This window comes from Ambystoma mexicanum, chromosome 12 (assembly GCF_040938575.1).
Source record: "Ambystoma mexicanum isolate Mex_15411 chromosome 12, UKY_AmexF1_1, whole genome shotgun sequence".
Lineage (NCBI taxonomy): Eukaryota > Metazoa > Chordata > Amphibia > Caudata > Ambystomatidae > Ambystoma > Ambystoma mexicanum.
In genome coordinates, this window is record NC_090936.1 from 1014120736 (window position 1) to 1014144967 (window position 24232).

Sequence of the window (24232 nt, forward strand, 5' to 3'; positions counted from 1 at the left end):
GAGTTGGACCTTTGGGGTGTAATATTCAATTAGTTGTTTTCAGTTCACTGAGTAATGGCAGCAATAACAAACTTATTTTAGGATAACAGTTGTGCTCAATGTAAGTAAAACTGATATACTTTTGTAAGGAGCTACCATCGACCTAAAAGGTAAATATAACCTATTTCTCCAACTTCAGGAGAAATGTAATTTCCTGGTTAGTTAGCAAGAACTAGACAACAGTAACTCGAAGCTCTGAGCCATAGTTCACTAACCAATTAACTGTTCACCTTTTGGCTTTCCCATATCTGCTTCCGTTGTTTCTTTAGATCTGTTATGCCTGTATTCTGGCCACTTAGTAACATACCAATGTAACTGTAACTTTATTACCCTGCCTATGCCTGTAACTTTCACCTGTGACCAATTTGTACTTGACTATAATGCCTATGATTGACCAATTTGTATTTGTCCATAATGCCTATGTCTGTAACAATATACCTGCTTTTAAAAATGCTCATATAACTCAGGGTCAGGTGCGCTATAGAAATATAATAAACAAACCTACGCACTCTTATTCTGGACAGGCTAACAGCAAGTCGGGGAAAGCAAGACCCAACTGGGGACACTCATACAATTATCCTGATAGGAATAATAAAGTGAAACCAACAACATTACTTTTGGGAAGAGGGGAACCCAATTTACAGGTGATTAAGTTAACCCTTTGCCTACTTTCTGTTAGAATGGTGAAACAGTTAAGTAATACTTTGAGAATACTTAATAAAGAAGGCACACGGCTTATGCAAGATAAGTAAATCCTATATTTACTTTTCAGAATGGCAAAACATCTCTTGGCTAAGAAATAACGTTTTGTAACAATTCGCTTAGAGTTAGAGTTTAAAGTTACCAACTGACTCATTTACAAGTAAGTACCTTTTTCAATGCTTGTTTTACTTTTCAAGGCAGACCCCTTAAAGTATCCAGTCCTTCCCAATTCTAGTACATAGGTTCTCTGAGGCAGAAGAGGGACCCTAGTGGTCTAGGAGCCATCTGCTGGTAGGGTGAGATAGGGCTCAATTGCAGGCCAAGCTGAGAGTTCCAGAGGAAGACTGTTCAAACAAGTAAGTATTCTATTTTAGTGTTAGTTGAGGGTATGGGGACTTCAGAGAAGACACCCAGGAGGCCTGGGTGCACTGGACCAGAGGACTCCCAATCACAGAAAACACCCCAAAACTACACAGGAATTGTAATTGTAATGGGTTATTTATAACGTGCTTAATACCCAGAGGTTTCTAAGCACGGACCCGGGTTCCAACCTGAGTTGCTCCGCGTCGTCTTGCTTCTAAGAAGGGCCCGTTGCCCCTGAGCTATCCTCCCGAGACGAAGAGACATAAAGTAAGTAAATGCCCAAGCCTGCAAAGTACCTCAGCACAGACTATTTTGCAGCAGGGGGGACTTCAGTATCTGCACCCAAAAACCCAGTTGTTGAATTCCTTCAAGAAGACAGCAGACAGGACACTGCAGGGACTTCTGCTGCAAGGATCACGGGGAAGGCTCTAAGCAAGGTTTTCCTCACGGCTGGATGCGTCTCTGTGAATTTGGTGCCTTTTTCCGGAGCACAGAAGAAGACAGAATATCACTTGTTAGATTCCCGTTGTAAAAAAAGAAGGAATTTAGTTGGGAGAAGGAGGATTCCAGGGTTTCTTTGTCAGGTACATGATCAAGTTAGAAACCTCAATAACCTCCTCTGTTTCCAAGAGACTGCTTGCTGCTTGAACTGTGCTATGTGGCACGGAGGCTGGAGCCCTAGACAATTGAGGGCCAGTAGCAGGGAGAGCCAGTGCCAGCAACAATAAAGAAACCTACTTCAAAGGCATATGGGACTCTGACAAACCTTAGGCTTACTCAGTCTCGACAACTGTGTCACCATCTGCATTATCGGGATACCATGTCTGTGGTTTTGGCTAACGGACAGCTACACACACCCCAGCATCAGATCATCTTTATCTCTGACCCATCAAACCTTTTGTTAACTGTAACATGTTCCTTCCTGTGGGGAAACCTTACCAGAATCATTGTTGCTCATCCGGAGAGAGACTGGTGCTGGTACCTTATGACTTTAGTACTATTTTCAAACCTTTCAGCAGCTCAATTACTTTCCTGTAAGTACAAGTGTGCACATATTGTTTCTACACTGCTAAAATGGACTTGTGTGTGAGAGGTTTATTTCATTTAGAATAAAAACGGACTCTGGGACATTCTAGCCTCACTTGGTCAACCTCTGTGGCTGGTGACCCACTTATTTCCGAATGTAACAGACATGTAATTCTGTATTACTTCTTTACATGCACAGCAAAGATTAAGATTTATTTTGAGTAATCTGTTGTGTGGCCATACCTTAATTTCTGTTATGAAGTGTTAACTATATCTTTATCCACCCTGCAACCTTCCTGAGAGTGTGCAGCCTTGGCTATTCCATGGCATTTACAAGTTAGGTGGACTTGAGTTGAACACTATTGCTTAGTTGGGGGTTGTTAAGAGAACAAATAGTTTTGCTACTTTCCTCCTATAGTCTCTTTGTGGCACCCTTTCTTTTTGCTTTGTTTTGAATCTTATGACATTTTTGTATTTGGAGGTACGCAAAGCCGCCTGCTTTACTTCCCTTGTCTTTTTGCTCATTCTTATGGGGAAACCGATCAGTCCATAAGACTATCAGTACTGACAGATTCTCTTAGTGAATTTCTTGTATTGTTACAATTGCACACATCACCCTAAAGTGAAGTGGGATTAGGATACTTTGTATCCTGAAAAGATTTTCTTTAGTGGCTTTTGATCATTTAGGATGAGCAGTTGGCAGTGGATATTTTTCTACCTGTTTTATACTTTTGACTCGTGCACATTTGCTTTTACTGCAAATGGCTACTAAAGGTGGCTAGCACCCTAAAATGGCAATGCTGCAAGGTTTTTGCTTGTCCTTTGGCCATCTTGTTCTTTTGCCTTCTCTGGTCTAGAATCGCCATATAGGAGAAGCACTTTCCCAGTGTTGAAAGCTGCTACTTTCACTACTAACCACTGCAACTGACCTAAACTAAATCATGCATGCAAAAGGACCACTGTGCCTTCTCCAACTAGAACAAGCGCAGAAGACTGCTCTTAATGGATTCCAGAACCTCAGCAGTAATCTCTGAAGAATTCGGAGTGGGGGCGTGGTGGGGAGGGTGAGTTGGCATACCTGTCCGTCCCTGTTTGGAATGTTTTCTCTTTTTAGCAACTTTCCCTCCATTTCTGTGGACCCCCAAACATTTTGGTTTGGTTTTTAAACGCTGTCCTAACTTTTTTCCAGTGAAGTGAAGCCTTCTGCTTCACTCCCCTGCACATCTGTTCATTGTTATGGGAAAACTGACCAGTACTTATCTATTTTTGGGTATCTTTTTCTCATTGAATAATGCATTTTACAATGCAGTGTAATGGGATTTAATTTGATATGACCCTTGATTATGCAATGCTCGAAGGGATTTTTTGTTTACTTTAAATGTACCTAAAGACAAGTTGGTGGAAGCATTTGCATTTTTACTATTTTTGCATAACGTTTTGTTGGCCTTACTGCGTTGACCGTGTTTGGCTACCAACTGTGGCTAGTGTGCCAACATAGCCGTGCCATAGGGTTTTTACTTCTTCTTTGGCCATTTTGTTTGATGTCCTTCTTCCTGCATTGCCATGTCAGGAAATTCATTTTATGGTCATGCACTGCCTGGGAAAGCCTTGGTTTTCGCAGGCTAGTGCAGGGCCATGTGTGTGTGTTCCCAGGAAGTGGGCTGGGACGTTCTGGTACCAACCCACAAACTGGTTTTGGTAGTTCTAGGTAGTATGCATGAGTTTCACGATCAGTGGTCCTGATTTGAACCACTGCTGGGTGTGTGTGAGAGGGGCAAATCTTCCATTGGGTGAGCTGAGTTTGTCTCACCTGAGTTTTCTGGATAAGAGGAGTCCTGCAGCTATGCTTCCGTGCTCTAGCACCTTGAAGTGTCTTTTTGCTAGATGGAATTACCAATAAAATGTCTTACCAAATAACTGGACAGACTCAAAGAAGATGGTAAAATACTGCTTTTATCTCAATAAAGGAAAGCAGGGTGCATCATCATTCATAAAGTTGATGTATGCAGGATCACAATGTCATTTTGATTATACTTTGTTTATATAATGCTTCATCTATTATGTCATCCTATGTGGCATATTGCAAAAAACCTATCGAGGGGTGGGACTGTATTAGGGCAGCATGTCTACATATAGAATGCTCGAATATTAATCTTCCATTGGCAGTCCCTTGTCTGTGGGACACGCCCTGAGCTGCTTCTAAATAACACTGATTACAGCAGCGAATATGGCAGCAGAATAATACTTGCAGCATTGTATGTAAAAGTACATGGCATGCTTTTCTGATTGGTTGCAACCCAAATCCAAACTTGGACATTCGTCTTGCTAGCATCACGTACATGGAAACGAAACTCAGGTGCTTGGAGATAGGTCCGCTCTCCCCTTGTTCTCCCAATTAGTCTACCCTCATCGATAGGCCTCATGCTAGTGTCCTCAGTTTGAAGGCTGACCCTGCCAGTCTGCACTGTCTCGGAGCGTTCAAGGGAGTGTAGGCACACTATTATCTTAGATTCAAGCCTAATGAATAGTCCTTGTTTGAAAGCGCTTCGTCACTTGTTGTAAGATCACGAATTTGTCCATTTCGACAGTGTATTCAACGCTATTTGATTGAATTATACTGGGTGCAGTTGCTCCTCTTGGCCTTTAGAGACGTGGTCACTCTATCCCATATAAACTTTGTGCACTTTTAATTGTCCAATACTTAGCATCCGTAAATGTTCTTGTTCCTCCTAATCTTGAGAAATAGGTCCTTTGCACATTGTCTGCTCGTTGGACTCCCTTTGTACTTTGCCTTCATCTCGCCAAATAGCATCCTTAGGCCAATTTACTCCTCTATTTTGCAAGGGAAAAACAACTTCTTCATCTTTTCACTTTAAGATCCTGGGCTCGTATTTTAAGGTAGCTGTGTTGATTGACATAAGGCGTTGTTGTCTTCTAATGATCTTCCTATACGTTAAATATATGCCTCCCATAAGCAAGCTTCTATATGTTCTTTCTACCTTACGTTTCAGCGTATTTACAGTTATCATGATTACTGTATCATAGGGTACATGTTTCCTAGTGTTTCAGTTACATTGTCATTAAGTATTTTCATATTGTTTCAACATAGGTTCTTACATCTTCTTCATGACATTCTTTCGCTGTCGTCAGACTTTGTTTTAACGTACATCCTTTCTGTTCATGGCTGCATTTCGACAGCTCGGCAAAGAGCATCCTTCTTGGTACCTTTCCTCAATTATGTGAGCTTGTGGGTACACTCTAAATGGTCCCCTGAGTGCATATCGTCTCTCATATACTCTGCGTGGTACAGGAATTTTGCAAGGATTCATGCATGGGTTCCCAATTGTAGCACTTTGTCATTTCAATAGGACGGTGTGAAGGCGGCAGAGACCAGGGAGAAGGTGTCCACCTGCTCCTCTACACCTCAGACAACTCTTGCAAGGAGCCATGTATCCAACTCCAGTTTGGGCTACCATGGTCAGGACTTGTGGTTCTGTGTTTCGGCTCCAAACTTTGTGGACCCTCAGCATATGCTACAAGAGTCCCACCTGTGAAATTTCGGTGTTATAGCTTCAACGGATGTCAAGATGATAGGCCGACTCGGACCGCGAAAGCTTTGTCCCTTTGTGTCGCCGTGCATGGATGACAATCGTCAGCCGACTTCCCTGCGTCTGTTCCACCCCCTAGAGGCGTGCTGCATCGGTGCGAGTTGAATTCATAGACCGGAACAGGTTGCACCAGCTTCTGTGTCCAACCGGGACATCTCTTGCACCTGTAACTCCTGAGCTCTGGAACCGGAACCAACAGCGGGAAAACAGACCTCTGATTACCCGCTGAAGACCTGTCAAGTTTGAAGTGAAACCAGATTACAGAGATGAGTTACAGCAATACTTACCTGACCCCTTATCTCTACCTGTAAAGGTTTGGAACACTTTAGCAAGTTTTACCTTTGTTTGGCTTTGGCAATACTTGTTGCAGAAAGCCCTCCGAAAGCTGGGGACAGTTTTTATTAGGATAGATCCTTACCTGATTTTTGGAACCATGCTCCCATCCTAACTATTTCCTGGGTCGCAAAACTACTGGGAACTGTGAACTTTCAGGGTGCAAGTCCCCATTCAACAACGGTTGGACTTTCGAAAGTTAGGGTTGTACTCTTGTGGACTGCCATTGCAGATCTAACCATTACCTTTCCTTTCAGTATTGTGGGCTGGGGTATTGTGGTTTTATTGCACTGGCTACAGGGGCTGTATATATGTATTTTATTATGAGTGTTGTCTAATAGTATTACTTGCTAATAGTCATTTCTATAGTGTTTTTGGCCATAAATAAATGTAGTAATTTGTACAACTACTTGTCTAATTGTAATTTTTGATCACTTACCTTGTGGACCCTTCACCATGCTCACCCCTCTCTGAAACTTAGCCTTGACCATGCTTCCTTGATTGTTTTAGCATCAGCCCCCAGAGTTGTCCCTGCTCACGAACTAGGCTAGCCTCTTACACATCTGTCCATCAGGCCTGTCAAGACTCAAACAATGGGTGAGGGTACGACACCCTCCCCGGAACCACAGAAACCAAACAGATCGACCCCTCTCACTGTGGTTGGCATGGGCTCTTGAATAATAGAGTAACAGGTGACCACGTGGCAGCCAATGGGGAGGGAAGAGGGATTAGGGAGAGATTGTGGATAGGTAGAGGGTAGCAGGAACACCGGAAACAGGGTAAGGAAAAGGTAGATTGGATGGGTATGGGGGAGTTTAGGGAAAAGAAACACACCCAGCATTTGCTAACACTCCTAACTCAATCCTAGAAACCCTACCTGTCATAAGTACCTAACCTGCCAATGGCATCCTACCTGAACCGTTTCTATACCTGCTGTAGTGTTGAGATTTCCACTATGTAACTTATAAGCGCATTTCACCAGAAGGACACGGCACATAAAGCATAACACAACATTGATCCTGCAAACTGTAAGTTATGACCACATGAAAGCGCATAAAGTAGCACACCTGTTAACTTGCACACCAAACAGAGAATGGGTTGTAGCACATAGAACACATATGAGCACAAGAGCAGGCGTGATGTGACGCACACAGGGATTTTCCCCTTAATGAAAGAAACCGACTTGGGCTAGAGAAAGCAAACAAAACTTGCACAACATTAAAGGGCAATCCCTCTTGATCCATGTCATGCTGCTGAACTAAACGTGGCATGTCTATGCATAATAGAACTGATGTTGCTTTCCTCGTGTTTCAATCGTGGCAAATAGTGTCCATCTCATAACGTGAAAATATACTGCTTCTCAATGTCGAACAACCATCTGAACCCATTGAGTTTATCCTTCTGGGCTATGCACAGTTAGATAAATGTCCCCACCAAACTCATCAAACGTAATCACAAAGAACTTAACTGATGTCCCGGGCCCCCCGAGGGACGACCCAGACCTGTAGCTGAAGAGTGTTGCATGTACCGAACCGGTTTCGTGCTCACCGCCCGCGGCCCGGGATGAAGGCACTGCAACATTCCTTTGGCGGCTCTCCCTGGATCAGAACTCACGCCGACCTCCCGTTCTGCACAACTGTCAATAAGCCACACCTGCACACGGGCGGCCGGCAGTTCAATAGTCTCCCCCTAATGGCTCTCAGATGTTCATGCACACGAAGCACAAGGACTACAGGCTGTTCACAAGGCTGCTGTGAACTGTAGTTCACAAATCGGAAAGTGGAGTTACCTGTGCTCTGCACGCCACTTTCTTCCCCAGCCCCAATTCCTGACAAGGCCAGAGTGTAGAAATCTAGTCTAACACCCACCCTCCGACCCCCCACCCCCTGTTCTCCATGGACGTAAAGTCCTGTCCATAAATCGCTCTTTGCTGACTAGTTGGTGGAGGCTTGGTCAAGGATCCCTTCCTTGGCCTATCGTAGTGTAGGCGTTTGAGCGACTTTAATTACTTGAACTTTACTGACCTTTCTGACTTTTGAATCATAACTACTGACATCGCCAATTTCATAATAAACATACCTGAGAAGTATAACTTTGGAACTATTGACTTTAGGGCATTGCAGTACTTACCTGTGTTCCACTGGTTATTGAATGATCAGTTTTATAGTAAGTGTGTGACATTATTTGCCTAGACGGTTTACGTGCTTATCATGTATTGAGACCCAATCATTGTATATTTTTTTTACTTATCTGTCTAACTTGGCTTATTGGTGGTGTTGTATGTGGACTTATTGTTGCCCTAGGTAACTCTTGCAGCGCTCCTGAGACTAAGCCTTGCTTTTCTGCTACCTTACCTCGACTGGGTTTGGCTATTCTCCATCTCCCTGTTCACCAAAATAGATTGGCCGCCCCAGGCCTGTTTTTAGAAATACACCCTAACGGGGGTAGGTTCCTCCAACAGCCTGAGTATAGGGGTAGCAAGAAAAGTCTCCTAACGTTAATGTTGCCTTATTCAATGTTATGCTTCATCTTGAACCTCCGCTCCTGTGCTAAAAGTTGACCTTGTGACTGCTCATCCATTACGAACAGTGAGTGAGGCAGTGAAAGCCTTATCATAGCCAATGTTCTGTTGCTTTTTAAATTCCTTTTGTGGCCAGGATAGCAAGCTATTTGCTTCCTTTAATGCTTGAGTATGTGGGTGGGTGATTGAAAATCCTTATGTTCAAAGTTTCACTGATGTATACATACAAGAGCACGCTTGTGAGCAAGTGCCAATTTCAGATCAGCCGTTGTACTCTAGGTTAAGCTGTCCTCTATAGGGTTGCTCAGAGCCATCATGCAGGTTAAGGCTTACCCAGACTGTCGGATGAGTGCTTGATCACCTCTTTTATTTCTCACTTGCAGTGATTCGTGCTGGAACCAAAGCTGCAGAGGGACTGAGTGCTGCTGACCTCGACAAGCGAGCACGGGTAGGTGCGAAGCCCATGTTGCTCTGACCAACCCCGTCTCAAGGGAGGAAGGACTTATTGAGACCAACTTGAAGATCTCTAGTTAGTTAGGGTGGCATTTTTCTTTCAAGCTGCTTATACTGTCATCTTCGATCAGTATTTTCTCATTGAAGCAAAGATCCCTTTGGTCAATATGTTCTCATTGACGCACAGATCAATTAAATAATTAAGAAAATGTGTAAATCTTGATCCACTGGAATAATGTTCCTTCTGCTGAGTTTTGCCGACATTACAGTGTTTGTGACATACACACAGCCCTAATGATAATGCAACCTGGAAATACTCTTCCTTTCCTAGTGCTGTTCTCTTCAGCCTCACTTTGTCCGATGTAGGCTCCTTTTCACAAGATATTTGTTTTGTTCTATCAGTTTGAGGATCTGAAGCGTCAAAAGCTAAAGGACCAGAATATCTTTGTGTCGAAGACCAGACTGTGTGTGCACAACATTCCAAAGTCAGTGGATGACAAACGCTTGAGGACACTGTTTGTGGAGGCAGCTGGAGGTGGAAAGCGTGTACGCCTAAAAGAGGTACAATGTCAGTCTAATTACATGAAGATTTTGGTGGTCGAACTTGTTAACACTTTGGTTCAGTGCTCTGCATCTCATGTATATGTTCTGTTGAATTTTAGGACTTCACAAGTGTTATGTTAATAGACTTTCATACTGCACCAGAGCACCTTGCATTATCCGTGATTCTGTGCCTTCGGACAGGGGTATCCAGACCTTAGTCTGCTAAAGGAAAGAAAAGGATCAAGATAAGAGAATAGAAAAGCGGGTAATAGAAGCTACTCACTAATGGAGGAAGGAATGCAGTGCCGGGCAGGTGGTGGAGAATGTTGTAGGATAGCGTGGCGGTATGTCAGTCTTGTGGGTGTTCCATAGCTCTGCAAAAGAGTACAGGAGGATATGTCCATACTTGTGATAGTTCGTTTGTTTCCATGGCCGATTTGGAGAATTGTAAGTTAGTACACAATGTGATGTTGGATGGAAGACGGGCATGAGTCTGTGCTTGTGTAAGCCTGGAGGTCTGATAGCTTATTTGCCCTGCTATCACCAGTGGTCAAACTACAGAATGTTAATTATGGAACTGCCAAGCCTGAGCCAAGAGTGTCCTAGTCAATATGATACTGTGTATAAAGGTGAATATGTTCGAAACGGAAATGATGGGAAAAGTGTGGTCAAGCTAATACAGTAAAGGTCTGTCACCTTGATGTCAAAAAAGTTTGTTCCATGTCATGCTAGACTTTACTTTAGTTCATGGTGAAGACAGTGTATGGTGCCTTACGTGGAAGTGGGCTATCAAATTATAGTAATGCGTACCCATCTGTATTGAGAAAATATACCTAGAGCTCCCTATGTCGGCTCTGTTAATTAGAATGTGTGAAAGGTAGAGGATGTGCAACAAACTGGGTAGGTAGAGAGAGGGAGGGGGACGTTTTCTGTCTTTCTGTATGCAGTGGCAGTCTGATACCCTTAATTCTCAAATGTTTTAATGATGTGAATATATCTTTGGCTCCGGCTTTTATTCTTCCACTCAGCTGAGGACCCATTTTCAGCCTGCTTGTGTTGAAACCATGCACAAGGGACCAGGACAGCAAATGTCTTTCCACTTAATCCCTAAAAGCCAGATTCTCCAGACAGGAAAGGTATGGGCACTTTTAAACCAGGATGGGATTTGAACTGTGGCACCTCTGGGAGCAAAGCCCTGGACAAGGCGTCCTCAATTATTGAGGCTTGCTAGGAACTTCATAGGGATGGTTACAGAAGTGTGTGATGCAGGATTCCTCTTGGGCTTAGGCAAGGCTGTTCTGGGATTTAACCTGTATAATCAAGCCTGGTCTACTTATTTCCTTTTTGGGGGTAGGATTACCAAGAAGGCTAGGATCTCCCATACTGGAAACCCCTCTGGGCCAATAAGTCTTTCTACTGAGGGTCCCGCTGTCACGCTCGGCCGCGGTTGGCGGCTGTGGAGACGCTGGCGATGGGGCGGCCATTGAATTGGACGTCACGCTGACGGCGTCCGCATCCAGCGGTCTAGTTTTTTCCGCGCTTCCCGGCGGAGCCTATGTAACGTCACCTAACCCGGAAGCCCGCGCGTTGCAACCTTCGCGTCAGGCTTCGGGTTGGTACGCTACAGTTTTCCTTTCCGTGGCTTCGCCACCGCATTCCCCCGGCTGCTTCGCTCCTTCCTCTCTTGTTCCTCCTTCCGTTCCTCGTCCTCTCCCTTTGTCTCTCTCTCCCTCATTGACTACTGGGACCCCCTCTTAAGCACTCTCATTGGGACGCGTTCCCTACTGGCTCCTTTCTCTGCTTGCCGTTCTGCCTTCCTAGGTAGACACTCCTGTCTCTGCCCTATTTAGCGGGCGCCTCGAGCTCCATTTCGACATTATCCTGATATGCCCTGCAGTCTTGACCAGAACCACTACTGACCTGCAAAGAAGGGGTTTTTGTGCCTTTCAGGCTTTTTCCCCTACACCGGTCTACCCCGGTTCGGGGGCCCCCTTTTTTGCCCCGAGTTTGAGGGGCAGGGTGGCTTCCTCTCGGGGTAGGTCCTCTCATCATACCAGAGAACAGGAAGTCTGGAAAAGGAGATTCGGAGCTGAACCGGAAGAGATACCCCAAGGTGAGCAAGAGGGTATTGAAGATAGAGGGGGATCAGGGGTGAAGTTAGAAGAAAGTGGGAGTACACTTGACAGATTGCAACGCCAGGAAGTAACAATGGCCACCCCTGAACAGGTACAGGAGTTAGTGGCCGCAGTTCAGGCCTTGAACGTTGAACTACAGAACGTTAAGGCTGATAATCTAACCTTGAGACAAATGATCACTTCACGAGAACCCAGGGATCATGATTTACCTCCCATGGCCTTATCTACTGGCAAGTTTGACGGAACCCCAAGGCGCCTCAAAGAATTCCTGGAAGCATGTTCTATGTATTTTACGTTCAGACCTGGTCTGTTCTCCACTGATCACACCAAGGTGGGATTTATGGTTTCCAACATGACAGGGAACGCCTTAGCTTGGGTCACTCCCCTGGTGTCAAACAATGATCCTGTGATAAGTAATTTTGGTGGATTTGTGACCTTATTGCGCCAGACCTTTGAACAGGACGAGATCGTCCATGTAGCAGCAGAAGAACTATTGGATGTTCACCAGGGTTCCAGTGACCTGTTGACGTATATCTCCACTTTTAAGCGCTTGGCTTCCACCGCGGGATGGCCAGAACAGGCCCAGTATACTGTGTTCCGTCGTGGACTGAAGGAGGAGATTAAGGACGAATTGGCAAGAATAGCTCGTCCAACAACCCTGTCGGATTTGTTTTCCATAGTCACCCAGATTGAGTATCGTTTGAGTGAACGTAAGGCAGAGAGAAAGAAATATAAGTCCCCTGTCTCCCTCCCTCAAGGCACCCATTCGGTACCTTCTCTAGCTCACCCCAACAACAAGGAAGAACCTATGCAGATTGGGTCTACCAGAACTCCTTTGTCATCCGAAGAGAGAAGACGCCGTAGAGAATTGGGACTTTGTATGTATTGCGGCTCGGATTCCCACCTGCTTCGGAATTGCTCAGAAGTACCGCCAAGACGGTCGGGAAACGAACGACCTCGGAACTGAAGGGGACGAGTGAACGAGGTCGGACTTTTAGTCCCTATCTTACGGTGAAAGTGACGTCACATTCAACTACGCTGGACTCACGTCTTATGGCAGTTCCCATCCAATTGACTACACCGAAGGAAGTTCTTACCACCATGGCCTTGGTGGATTGTGGCGCTGCAGGAGTGTTTATGGATACTATGTGGGCACACAAACACGGTCTAACACTTGTACAAAGGGAGGAAGTCCAGAAGGTGGAAGGAGTCGATGGGTCTCCGCTTTCATCAGGTCCTATCACCCACTCCACCGAAACCATGATGGTTCGCATCTTTCACCATTCGGAACAGTTACAGTTCGATTTAATTCGAGCCGCACATTTCCCAGTAATACTAGGAATCTCCTGGCTGAGGATGCATAACCCACTAATAGATTGGACACGGAACACTTTGGCCTTCACTTCCTCCTACTGTAGACACAATTGCAGTATCCATCCCGCAGAAGAGCCGGTACAGGTCCTTACTCCACTACAACAAGGGGTAAATGAGATTTGTAAAGTTCCCCAAGAATTGACCGAATTTTCTGACCTCTTCAAGGACAACTCAGTTTTGGAACTACCCCCACATCGGCCGGAAGACTGTGTCATCGAGCTACAACCTGATGCCCTGGTGCCATTCAGCCGCATGTTCTCCTTATCTCTTACGGAAAAGAGGGCCCTTCGTAAATATTTGGATTCCCATTTAGTTAATGGCCTTATTCGACCTTCCAAATCACCGGCAGGTGCATCTCTCTTCTTCATACCCAAGAAAGATACCTCAGAACTGAGGCCCTGTATTGATTACCGGGGCCTGAACAAGGTCACAATTCGGGACAGGTACCCAATGCCCCTGATAGCTGACATCTTGGAAGCAGTCCAGGGTTCCACAGTATTTTCTAAATTGGACCTTCGCAGTGCCTATCATCTCCTGCGAATTAGAAATGGGGATGAATGGAAGACTGCTTTTCGGACCCCGTTTGGCCTTTTTGAGTATCGGGTGATGCCATTCGGCCTGGTAAACGCACCCGCCATATTCCAACGCTTTATGGACCGCATGTTTTCCGATCTGCTATGTTGTAGTGTCATTGTTTATTTGGATGACATTTTGGTGTTTTCAAAAACCAATTCCGAACACGTGTGTCATCTTCGGACAGTATTCCAGCGACTACGCTCGCAACAGCTATTGGTCAAGCTTGAGAAATGTCTCTTCTACCAACCTTCTATTCCATACTTAGGGTACATCCTCTCTCAAAAAGGAATCAGTATGGATCCCAGGAAGGTATCAGCCATCCTGGATTGGCCAGTTCCAGCATCCCAAAAAGACGTCCAACGGTTTTTGGGGTTAGCTAATTTCTATAGAAAATTTATCAATCACTTCTCACAGATAGTGCTTTCAATCACCGCCCTCCTGAAAAAGGACACCAAACCTTTCTTTTGGTCGGAATCGGCCAACCAAGCCTTTTTAGATCTGAAAGGAAGATTCTGCTCCGCTCCAATTCTGTCTCAACCGGATCAGGACCAGCCCTTCATAGTCGAGGCAGACGCCTCGGCCCACGCATTGGGAGCTGTTCTCCTTCAACTTAAGGATGGCACAGAACATCCCGTAGCCTATCTCTCTAAAACCCTTTCAGCTAGCCAGAGGAATTACTCGGTAATAGAAAAAGAACTGTTGGCCCTCAAAGTTGCCTGTGAAGAATGGAGACACTTACTCCAAGGCGGCACCCATCCTTTCGTGTTACGCACGGACCACAAGAACCTAAAGGTACTCGGAAGCATGGAGTGTGTCAACTCCAGACAGGCCCGGTGGGCGCATTTCTTTAGTCAGTACGATTTTGATATAACCTACATACCAGGCACTCAGAACTGCTTGGCCGATGCACTATCCAGAAGACAGTCTTTCGAGCACCTCACCCCCCCCAATCGGGAACCCTCTGTTTCCTCGAAACAGGATTGTGGGATTAGTTTCTTCCTTTCTGCAAGAAGTCAAGACGGTAACCAGACCGGACTTAGTCACTTCGATACCTGGAAGTCTGCGCCCACAAATAGGTTGGTCGGAAGGACTTTTACTAGTGGGTCAGCGTTTGTATGTTCCCTCCGAAATCCTACAGCGGAAGGTACTGGATTGGGGCCATAACCATATGACAGCTGGACATAGAGGAGTAAAAGGAACCACTGAGTTGATCTCTCGCTCATTCTTTTGGCCGTCACTATCTCAGGATGTGAGAAGACACTGTAGAACGTGTACGGTGTGCGCACAGAATAAGAATCCCACCGGCAAACCCTATGGGTTATTGACTCAACCAGAACTACCCAACAAACCCTGGACTCAAATTTCTACAGACTTCATTGTAGACTTGCCAGTATCCCAGGGTTCGACTTGTCTCATGGTTACCATAGACACGTTTACTAAGATGGCACATTTTTCTGCATTACCAGGAATACCTTCTGCCCCCCAGATGGCGGAAGTCTTTCTTAGGGACGTATTCAGACTCCATGGTCTTCCCGATAAGATAATCTCTGATAGAGGCACTCAATATACATCTCGTTTCTGGGGAGCCCTATGCCACCGACTTGGGATAGAAAGGGCCTTATCATCTGGCTTTCACCCCCAGACCAATGGCCAGACGGAGCGAATTAACGCCTCCCTCGAGCAGTACCTTAGGTGTTATATTAACAAAAATCAGGACAATTGGGTTAGCCTTCTACCCACGGCAGAATTTGCCTACAACAACACAGTACATTCGGCTACGGGTCTTAGCCCTTTTTTCTGCTCCTATGGGGTTCACCCTCGTAGTATACTTCCTGTGTTTCCCTTACCTTCTAATATACCTACTATTGAATCTACCTTGGATCGCTTAACTACCGCACATTCTACCGCTCAACGGAGTTTGGCTTCCACTAGGCATAGGTATAAGGTTTTTGCTGATCGGTCTCGCTCGCCTTGTCCTGATTGGAAGGAGGGTGATCGAGTTTGGTTATCAACCCGATTCCTGCCTAGGTGGGTGCATTCGACCAAATTGACCCCCCGATTTGTAGGGCCCTATAAGATCAACAAGAAGATCAATCCTGTGGCCTATAGATTACAGCTTCCCAAATCCATGCACCGGGTACACCCGGTCTTTCACTCGTCCCTCCTTCGGCCGGTTGATCCCCATATCTCAGTCAAGAAGGCTTTTGGATTGTCCGGTAATACCAAAGACCTGTCCGAAGAATATGAGGTATCGGCCATTCGTGATTCCAGATATCGCAAGGGCAGGTTGGAATACCTGGTTTCCTGGAGGAACTACCCTAGTTCAGAGGACTCCTGGGAGCCTAAATCCTATGTTCGTGCACCCAGAATGGTCAGGAGTTTTCACCGTGCTCATCCGGGTAAGCCCGGGGGAACCAGCCTTGGAGGGGGGCATACTGTCACGCTCGGCCGCGGTTGGCGGCTGTGGAGACGCTGGCGATGGGGCGGCCATTGAATTGGACGTCACGCTGACGGCGTCCGCATCCAGCGGTCTAGTTTTTTCCGCGCTTCCCGGCGGAGCCTATGTAACGTCACCTAACCCGGAAGCCCGCGCGTTGCAACCTTCGCGTCAGGCTTCGGGTTGGTACGCTACAGTTTTCCTTTCCGTGGCTTCGCCACCGCATTCCCCCGGCTGCTTCGCTCCTTCCTCTCTTGTTCCTCCTTCCGTTCCTCGTCCTCTCCCTTTGTCTCTCTCTCCCTCATTGACTACTGGGACCCCCTCTTAAGCACTCTCATTGGGACGCGTTCCCTACTGGCTCCTTTCTCTGCTTGCCGTTCTGCCTTCCTAGGTAGACACTCCTGTCTCTGCCCTATTTAGCGGGCGCCTCGAGCTCCATTTCGACATTATCCTGATATGCCCTGCAGTCTTGACCAGAACCACTACTGACCTGCAAAGAAGGGGTTTTTGTGCCTTTCAGGCTTTTTCCCCTACACCGGTCTACCCCGGTTCGGGGGCCCCCTTTTTTGCCCCGAGTTTGAGGGGCAGGGTGGCTTCCTCTCGGGGTAGGTCCTCTCATCATACCAGAGAACAGGAAGTCTGGAAAAGGAGATTCGGAGCTGAACCGGAAGAGATACCCCAAGGTGAGCAAGAGGGTATTGAAGATAGAGGGGGATCAGGGGTGAAGTTAGAAGAAAGTGGGAGTACACTTGACACCCGCAGAACAACCTATTGTAGGTTCAGCGGATGAAAAATCCCTTTAGTTTTTGGTAACAGACCCCTTCCCATAGGAAAAAGACAATTTAGAAAGGGTGTTTTAGGACTTATTGTCTCCGGGGACTGGCCCTCGACAAGGTACAGTTCAGTCCAAAAAGTTATTCTGATTTTAAATGTCAGTTTAACTGACTAAAACCATGTGAATTATCCAGTAATGGATTTGTTAGCCCTGGTTAAAGTCTGAGGTGGGCTTTGAGTTAGAGGATAATAACATGGCTTTCCGAAATCCACTGTGGGGATTGATTTTGGGAGGCCAACATATTATAGTGAACAGGAAACACACTGCAGTCTATCCAAACCCTAATCAAGGTAGGTAGGTAGGTAGAGTAGCAAGGCTTAGACTCAGGCGACATCGGAGAGTGGTCTAGGGTTAAAATGATGCCAGACCGAGGAACATAATGATTCCATTTAGACAGATATACAGTGATTTATCAGACCTTTAAAATACACACTAAGTAATGAAACCTCTGGGTGAATATTGTTGCACGTTTCCTATAAATACATTTCTGAGGCTTGTAGAATCAGCTTGGATCACATGCTATGCATAGGTCGACATCTAGTGGTAGCTGCAGAGTATTACAGTTTTTGTTTTTGAAACTCAAAGTACACAGCAAGCTGGATGACATGACCAGCACCATTGATTCCATCAAAACATGCATTGACCAAACAGATCAACGCCTGATGGATGCCGAGGCGAGGGTGGACACGGTGGAGGACGACGTGTCATCTATGAGATCTGAACTAGATATGCTCTCCAGGCGGGTACTCCAGGTGTAGAAAAAGGACGACGACCTGGAATCGCTTTCCCGCCGCAACAACATTCGCATTATTAGAGTCCCAGAGAGAAACTCTGAATCCTCCCTCGAACCATGGATTGAATCCACCTTGCTACCACTGCTAGGAAATCTGGCATTGTCACCACAATTTGCAGTCGTACGAGCCCACAGATTCCTGGCTCCTAAACCCAGGCCCGGAGCCGCCCCCGCCCCCTCGACCTATCATCGCTTGTATACTTAATTACTGCAACCAGGATGCAATTCTCCATTTGGCCAGGGAGCAGGGGGACCTCATGCTAGGATCCACCAGGATTCACATTTACCCAGACTTCTCGGTCACAGTTCAGCAGGAGAGGAAGACCTTAGAGGAAGATAAGTAGTGCATACCTAGTCATAGTAGGTAAAGACTTCCAGGAGAAAATCACAATCCAGCAATGCTGGTTCAAGAATTTTAAGTTGCGGGGGAGGAAAAAAGGCCTTGGCACAAAGCCTAAATCAGTAAAGAAAAAAGAAAGAGGACCCAAAATTGGGACCCTCCCGTCCCCTGCACACTAATTACAGATGCCCCAAGGGGAGTTCAAACATATAGGCATAACAATGCTGTGTGAATTGAAAATAGCGGTTTATTTGACAAAGCAAAAATATGTGCCTAGAGGCACTTCCAATTAAAAAAGAAGAATTTGTAACATTCAACATACTACAATGTGAAAAGGTAACAAATGATGCAGGAAGCAATGTCCAATTGAGTAGTGGCCGACGCCTTTCGAGGTATCATCTTCTTCAGAAGGGCCTAATTGGACTCTTTTTAACAATTCAAGGAGACAGAAAAGAAAACAATATATATTACGACGATAGCAGGGCGGTATTCCATGAATATACATAATAAGATGCTGAAACGGTGGCAAAGAGCAGAACAATGAAGCCAATGTATACACAAGCCAGATTTGTTAATGTAGCCCATCTAGTGCTCCTAAAACGCCTGTATTCTATGGCCTTCCCAAGGTCCATAAAGACAATTTAAACCCTCCATTAAGACCTATAGTAGCCGGCACAGACAGCGTGTTTGATCTATTGGCCATCTATGTGGATCGATTACTCCAACACTAATCCAGGAAATACCAACCTACCTGAAAGACACTATGGACTTTCTAAACTGTCTACATGAAATCACTGCCCTTGACACAAGCTGCATACTCTTCAGCATGGATGTATGCAGCCTATACACCTCAAATCCCCCTTGCTGATGGGATAAATGCTGTACTTTGGCTCCTGATGAATTATACACACATGAGAGGGAACAAAGAATTTGTTGTGGGACTATTAGAAATAATACTCCACAACAGCTACTTCTGCTTTCAGGACAAATATTATGTACAATCTTCAGGTACTTCCATGGGGTTGGCCATGGCTCCGGTATATGCAAATACATATATGTACAAATTGGAAAAGGAAAATGTATTGGATCATCCATTGTTGTCATTAAAGATCTTACTTTGGAAACGATACGTAGATGACATCTTTGGTATCTGGTGTGGAACACGAGTGGAACTGGACCTCTTTTTGGAACATTTAAATTCAGTGAACAATACAATAAAATTCACAATGGAGAGAGGAGAACCATTACTACATTTCCTAGATGTCAGTCTACAGATCAAGGATGGCAACATCGACACCACAGTGTATCACAAACACACTGACGTCAAAAATCTTCTACACTTTCGTAGTTTTCATCCAAAATCTATGTTAAAAAGTCTCCCCTATAGCCAAATGTTGAGACTTAAGAGAATCATCTTGGATCCAGCGAGTCTGGACTCCGAGTGTTCACTTTTGGTTCAACGATTCGTATCTAGGGGATATCCGGATGCAGTCACAGGAGAAGCTCGCAATAGATCGGCCACCTTTACGAAGGAACAACTCCGCAACCCAAGAGTTAGACAAGTCAACACCATTACTCTACATCTCCAAGTACTCACGCCAGAGTTTCCAAACCAGTAAAACGCTGCGCAAACATTGGTCTATTCTACAGAACGACCCAGTTCTTTTGGAATTATTTCACAAAGCACCAATGATGGCCTTTAAACGTGGGCGCAACCTAAAAGACAAACTAGTGAGAGCAGAAAGACCTCCCAAGGATAAACAACTTGTGTTCAGTACTAGAACGAAGGGAACTTTTCCCTGCCTTAACTGCACAAACTGCAGTAATGTCACTAAAGGGGAAACCTATGTACATAGGTCAAACAACAAGACCTGTGAAAGAAAGATGGTCTGAACACAAATCTACCATCAGGTGTAAGAACCTCAGATCCCCAGTGGCAAGACATTTTATAGAACACCAGCATATGATCGCAAAGATCAAATTCCAAGTTGTAGAAATTGTCAAAAGACCACCTAGGGTTGGGAATTATCAATCCCTTTTATCACAACGAGAGAAATATTGGATTCATACATTAGACACTCTACAACCCAAGGGTTTGAATGAGGAATTCTGAGTTGTTTTTTTATAAAACATTGCTATATGCAATAATGGGACATATCACCACCCGCTGATTGAAGGCGTTTTTATATTACAAGCTCTGTCTTTTACTTAAAATGCTCCCTCAAATTATTGCGATCCTGTTTCATGAGATTTGAGTTTGACCTTTGGATGACCTGTATATGTTCTCTGAACTGTCTAAATCACCATGTTTTTCTAAGTGGGGTACCTTGTGATAGGCCACTACTGCAATTTGTAAACTTATGTATTTAGCAAATTTTACTATTGGGACCCTGCAGCTTTTTATATGCTTAGACTTTCGCTTCAAAGTATGCTGTTAGTTGGGCACCGACAACCACTACAGTTGCCCCACTCTTTGTTGGTATATGCACAATAAGACTACTCTGTATGAGTCACATGGTATACTGCAATCTATAAACTTATGTATTTAGCAACTGTGTTACTTTGGGACTTTGTAAACTTTGTATATGCTTAGACTTTCGCTTCAAATTATGCTGACATTTGGGCAATGACGACGACTACTGTTGTCCTACTCTTTGCTTGTACATACATTATCAGACCTATTATGCCATAATAAGATGCCTCTTGTTCCTATACAATGTTCTTCCCATTACCTGTTAATTATATTGCCAATAATCATGATATTGAATGCTGTCGGCATGTTATATTTTTGCTTTGTGATTTACATAACGATATGATGCGATACAGCGGTAAACGGCAGACCTTTTAGCCTTCTGGAATCAAGAAACATCCGGGCAGTCCCGGACATGGATCATCATGAATACATGTCAATTGCTTTGGACACTAAACTAGCCATCCACTCCCGTCTGCTCTGCACCAATCAGGGATATTACCTAGTTTGCATTTAAAAAGGATCTCTCTGGGGTCATCATGCCACGTTACTTGCCATTTTATTTCCTATACTTTGAAGCCACTCAAGGGCCTTCCATCCGCCTGAGCCCTTCCGATTATTTTTCCAATATGTTTACCCATGTCTATGGGCTAGTTTGTTTACTTCCCCTTTTAAAGATGGAAACTTTGTTCCACACACAACGGTATCAGCACCGTCCTCGATGTTCATGCCCATATTCCTCTTCTACTTACTTGGCGACCCTGTCTCCAGCGTGGCAACGACCGCGCTTGGTCTCAGTTCGCTTTCTCCAGTCTTTGACCCACGGCATTGATAGGTAAGCTACCGCAGTTCTGATTTCTCCACGAACCGTAGAGTCTATGTAGAATACGTCTCTTTGAACTATGTATATGCCTGCTTACATCTGGGTGCATACTGCTCCTGTTCTAAGTAAATTCATGACATTTTGACTTTGCAACTGTCCGGCATCCGCTTTCCACGCGGACGCTGCGGTTTCCTAGGTAACTCTTTATATGAACTGTGTGTTTAGTAATAGAAGCCTGTGCACGGATTTATTTCAGTAACCCTTCTAAATTCTGACATATAGTACTCTATATTTTTAAAAGCACTTCTTTTTGTTTGGAATAATCTTATGGCTATTCTTGAATCCGCTCCTTAGATACATACATATCCTTGTGTTTCAGCTTTCCTAAGCAGCTACATTAATGGCTTGAGGGACCCTGTCTTTGCCAGGACTGTTTGCATCCTTCGATTCTCCACATCCCTTTTGATCCAATCGTCCACACTTCCCTGTGTTGAGGTAATGAATGCTACATTTTTAGTTCCATCACTATTGGGATACCATTTTGGTACCAGGTCCGATTCTGTTTTTAACTATTGGGAGGTCCCCCCCCTTTTTTTTGGCATCAGTTGCACTTAATGCTTCTACTCCAAGTGACACTATACTATTTCCCCACAGCGTTCGTTGCCCTGGGATTACATCCTGTTTAGATTCTGCATGCGTACCTACGGACTCTCATATGTTCATAGACGCAGACCACTTTTACCAGACTGTGGTGAGTTTCACTCCTCTTTCCTTGTCCATCTCTTTTACTTCTCTCAGCTGCACCTGACCTCTGCACTAACCCCGCTTTCCCTCTTTGTACTTAGACACTACCACCCTTAACGATCAGTCTGACTTATTCCGCTTAACATTCTGTATATCAGTCTCCAGGTGTCCTTACATAGATTCATTCATTCTTAAATTGGAGAGGAAGACATTCCCAGCAGTGAAGAAATGGCTACTTGAACATAATATAAAATACGCTATGATATACCCCGCCAAGCTGTGGCTCGAATGGAGTACCAAGACTTTTTCCTTCACCATTCCCGACAAAGCAATGAAGTTTCTAGACGAGACAGTGCCAGCGCCCTAGTCCTAAACGTACCACAATTCTAGTTCCTGCCCACGTTGGTTGTCCCCTTTAATCCTTGCACTCTAGCAATTATCCCACTGCGTAGCAATACCGATCACCTTGGTCTTGAATTACTCCACCTATCAAACTTTTTGAAGGTGACCTTTCACTTTGGTGTCGCAAGGTGGGTGGGAATTATCCTGCTATTCCAGGAAGCAGAGTGCGATAGTTTGTTGGTACATATCCTAATTTCCTAATGTTTCTAATATAATGATGGCCCTGGTGGGCCCATTCATCAGCTTCCCTTTGCAAGGTTGTGTTTTCTGCTGTGGGGATGGGAGTGGGGACTATTTTATAAAAAGCAAAAACACTTCGTACACATCATTTACACAGATAAGGAAGATAATGGCAACTAGTGGGACGCAGGGATGACTGGCGGTTCGGTTCAAACCCTGGGGGGTGAAATTACTACAACTATCACGTAATTGTCACGATCGATGCCCCTGACCAACTCGGGTATAACAGCCCCTTGGTAGTAGTGGGGCTAAAGCCCTTCACACTGGCCCCAAGGGCCTTAAAACTCCATCAGAAACATACATGGAGTCAGTCCTGGCGCCTTTTGTGCCAGGCTCGTTATCAGGAATAAAGCAATACCAGTTTTGGACCTTAATCCAACATGGAGGCCTATTACACAGCTCCGTTCTTTAGAACCAAGCCATGCGGTCTAGTGTTTTGGGTGTGGCTGGGCATGGAACTACTTTACCTGGGCTATTTAAACCACACCCAAACAGCAGAACACGCTTCGCGTTATTCTGCACTCCTGCAGCGTAACGCTCACCGTGTCCGGCTCCTGCTAATCTGCTTCTCCTGGGGCCCGATCCTGAAGCCCTAGGTCCAGATTCCGTTAATAACCTGGAAAAACAAGACCAGCATTAGCGAGCAAGAACACTTACCTGTGAAGTAACCAGCCTTGAATCCATCCTGCGCTTCGCTTACCTCGCCCATCTCCGGAGTTCGCCGCAACCTGCAAAGGTAAAGAAAAATGGACAGCATTAATAACAATTCTTACCTGGGCCAGCAGCAAGTCCTGGCAGCACCCTGCACTTTTCTTACCTACCTCGCCCATCTCCGGGTTTCACCACAACCTGCAAGGGAGAAGGAACAAGGTCAGCATTAACAAAGCACTAACCTGGGCAAGCAGTGCTTCGATCGCTCATCACTCTGGAACATCACTGCAACCTGTACAAAGAGAAGAGAACACAGGTTAGCTATTAACACCAATAAAAAGCGCAACGCTCCGCGCATCAGTAACTCACTGTGGACTTTGCCATCGGCGCGGCAACTCCAAGATCGCAACCATCCCTGTGAAAACAAAAATAGACATTGTTAGGGAACAGCGTAGTGGAGCAAGATGCAGAGAAGACAGGGAAAACGGAGGGAAAGAAAGAGACAGAATAAAGATGGAAAAGACATGATAACTCGCCTGGAAGACAGCAAGCGGAGTCGGAGTCACAGCCGTCTGGACCCGACATAAGGGCACACGGACCAGTGAAGCAACTAGGTCCACAGAACGCCCGCACCAACCATGCGCCCCTGCACAGAGACGCAGAACAGAGAGTTCAACGCACAAAAATCTAAGGTGAGCAATAACCCCAAGGGAGGGGATTTGGACCAGAGGGAAGTGGGAGTCCACCCATCACAGAACCAGTATCTTAACCCTCCATTCTCCTGTTATAGGCGCTACCCAACGTCTGGCACATAACCAAGCAGA

The 24232-nt window shown here is 45.3% G+C and overlaps 1 protein-coding gene across 1 annotated transcript in view; it reads left to right on the top strand.

Moving 5' to 3' along the window:
• Positions 1-24232, top strand: part of RBM28 (RNA binding motif protein 28) — a 728250-nt gene that overhangs the window by 456774 nt on the left and 247244 nt on the right. Inside the window, exons 13-14 of the mRNA XM_069629558.1 lie at positions 8976-9040; positions 9448-9606. Coding sequence (XP_069485659.1) covers positions 8976-9040; positions 9448-9606 — 224 coding nt within the window. The remainder of the gene's footprint in view (positions 1-8975; positions 9041-9447; positions 9607-24232) is intronic.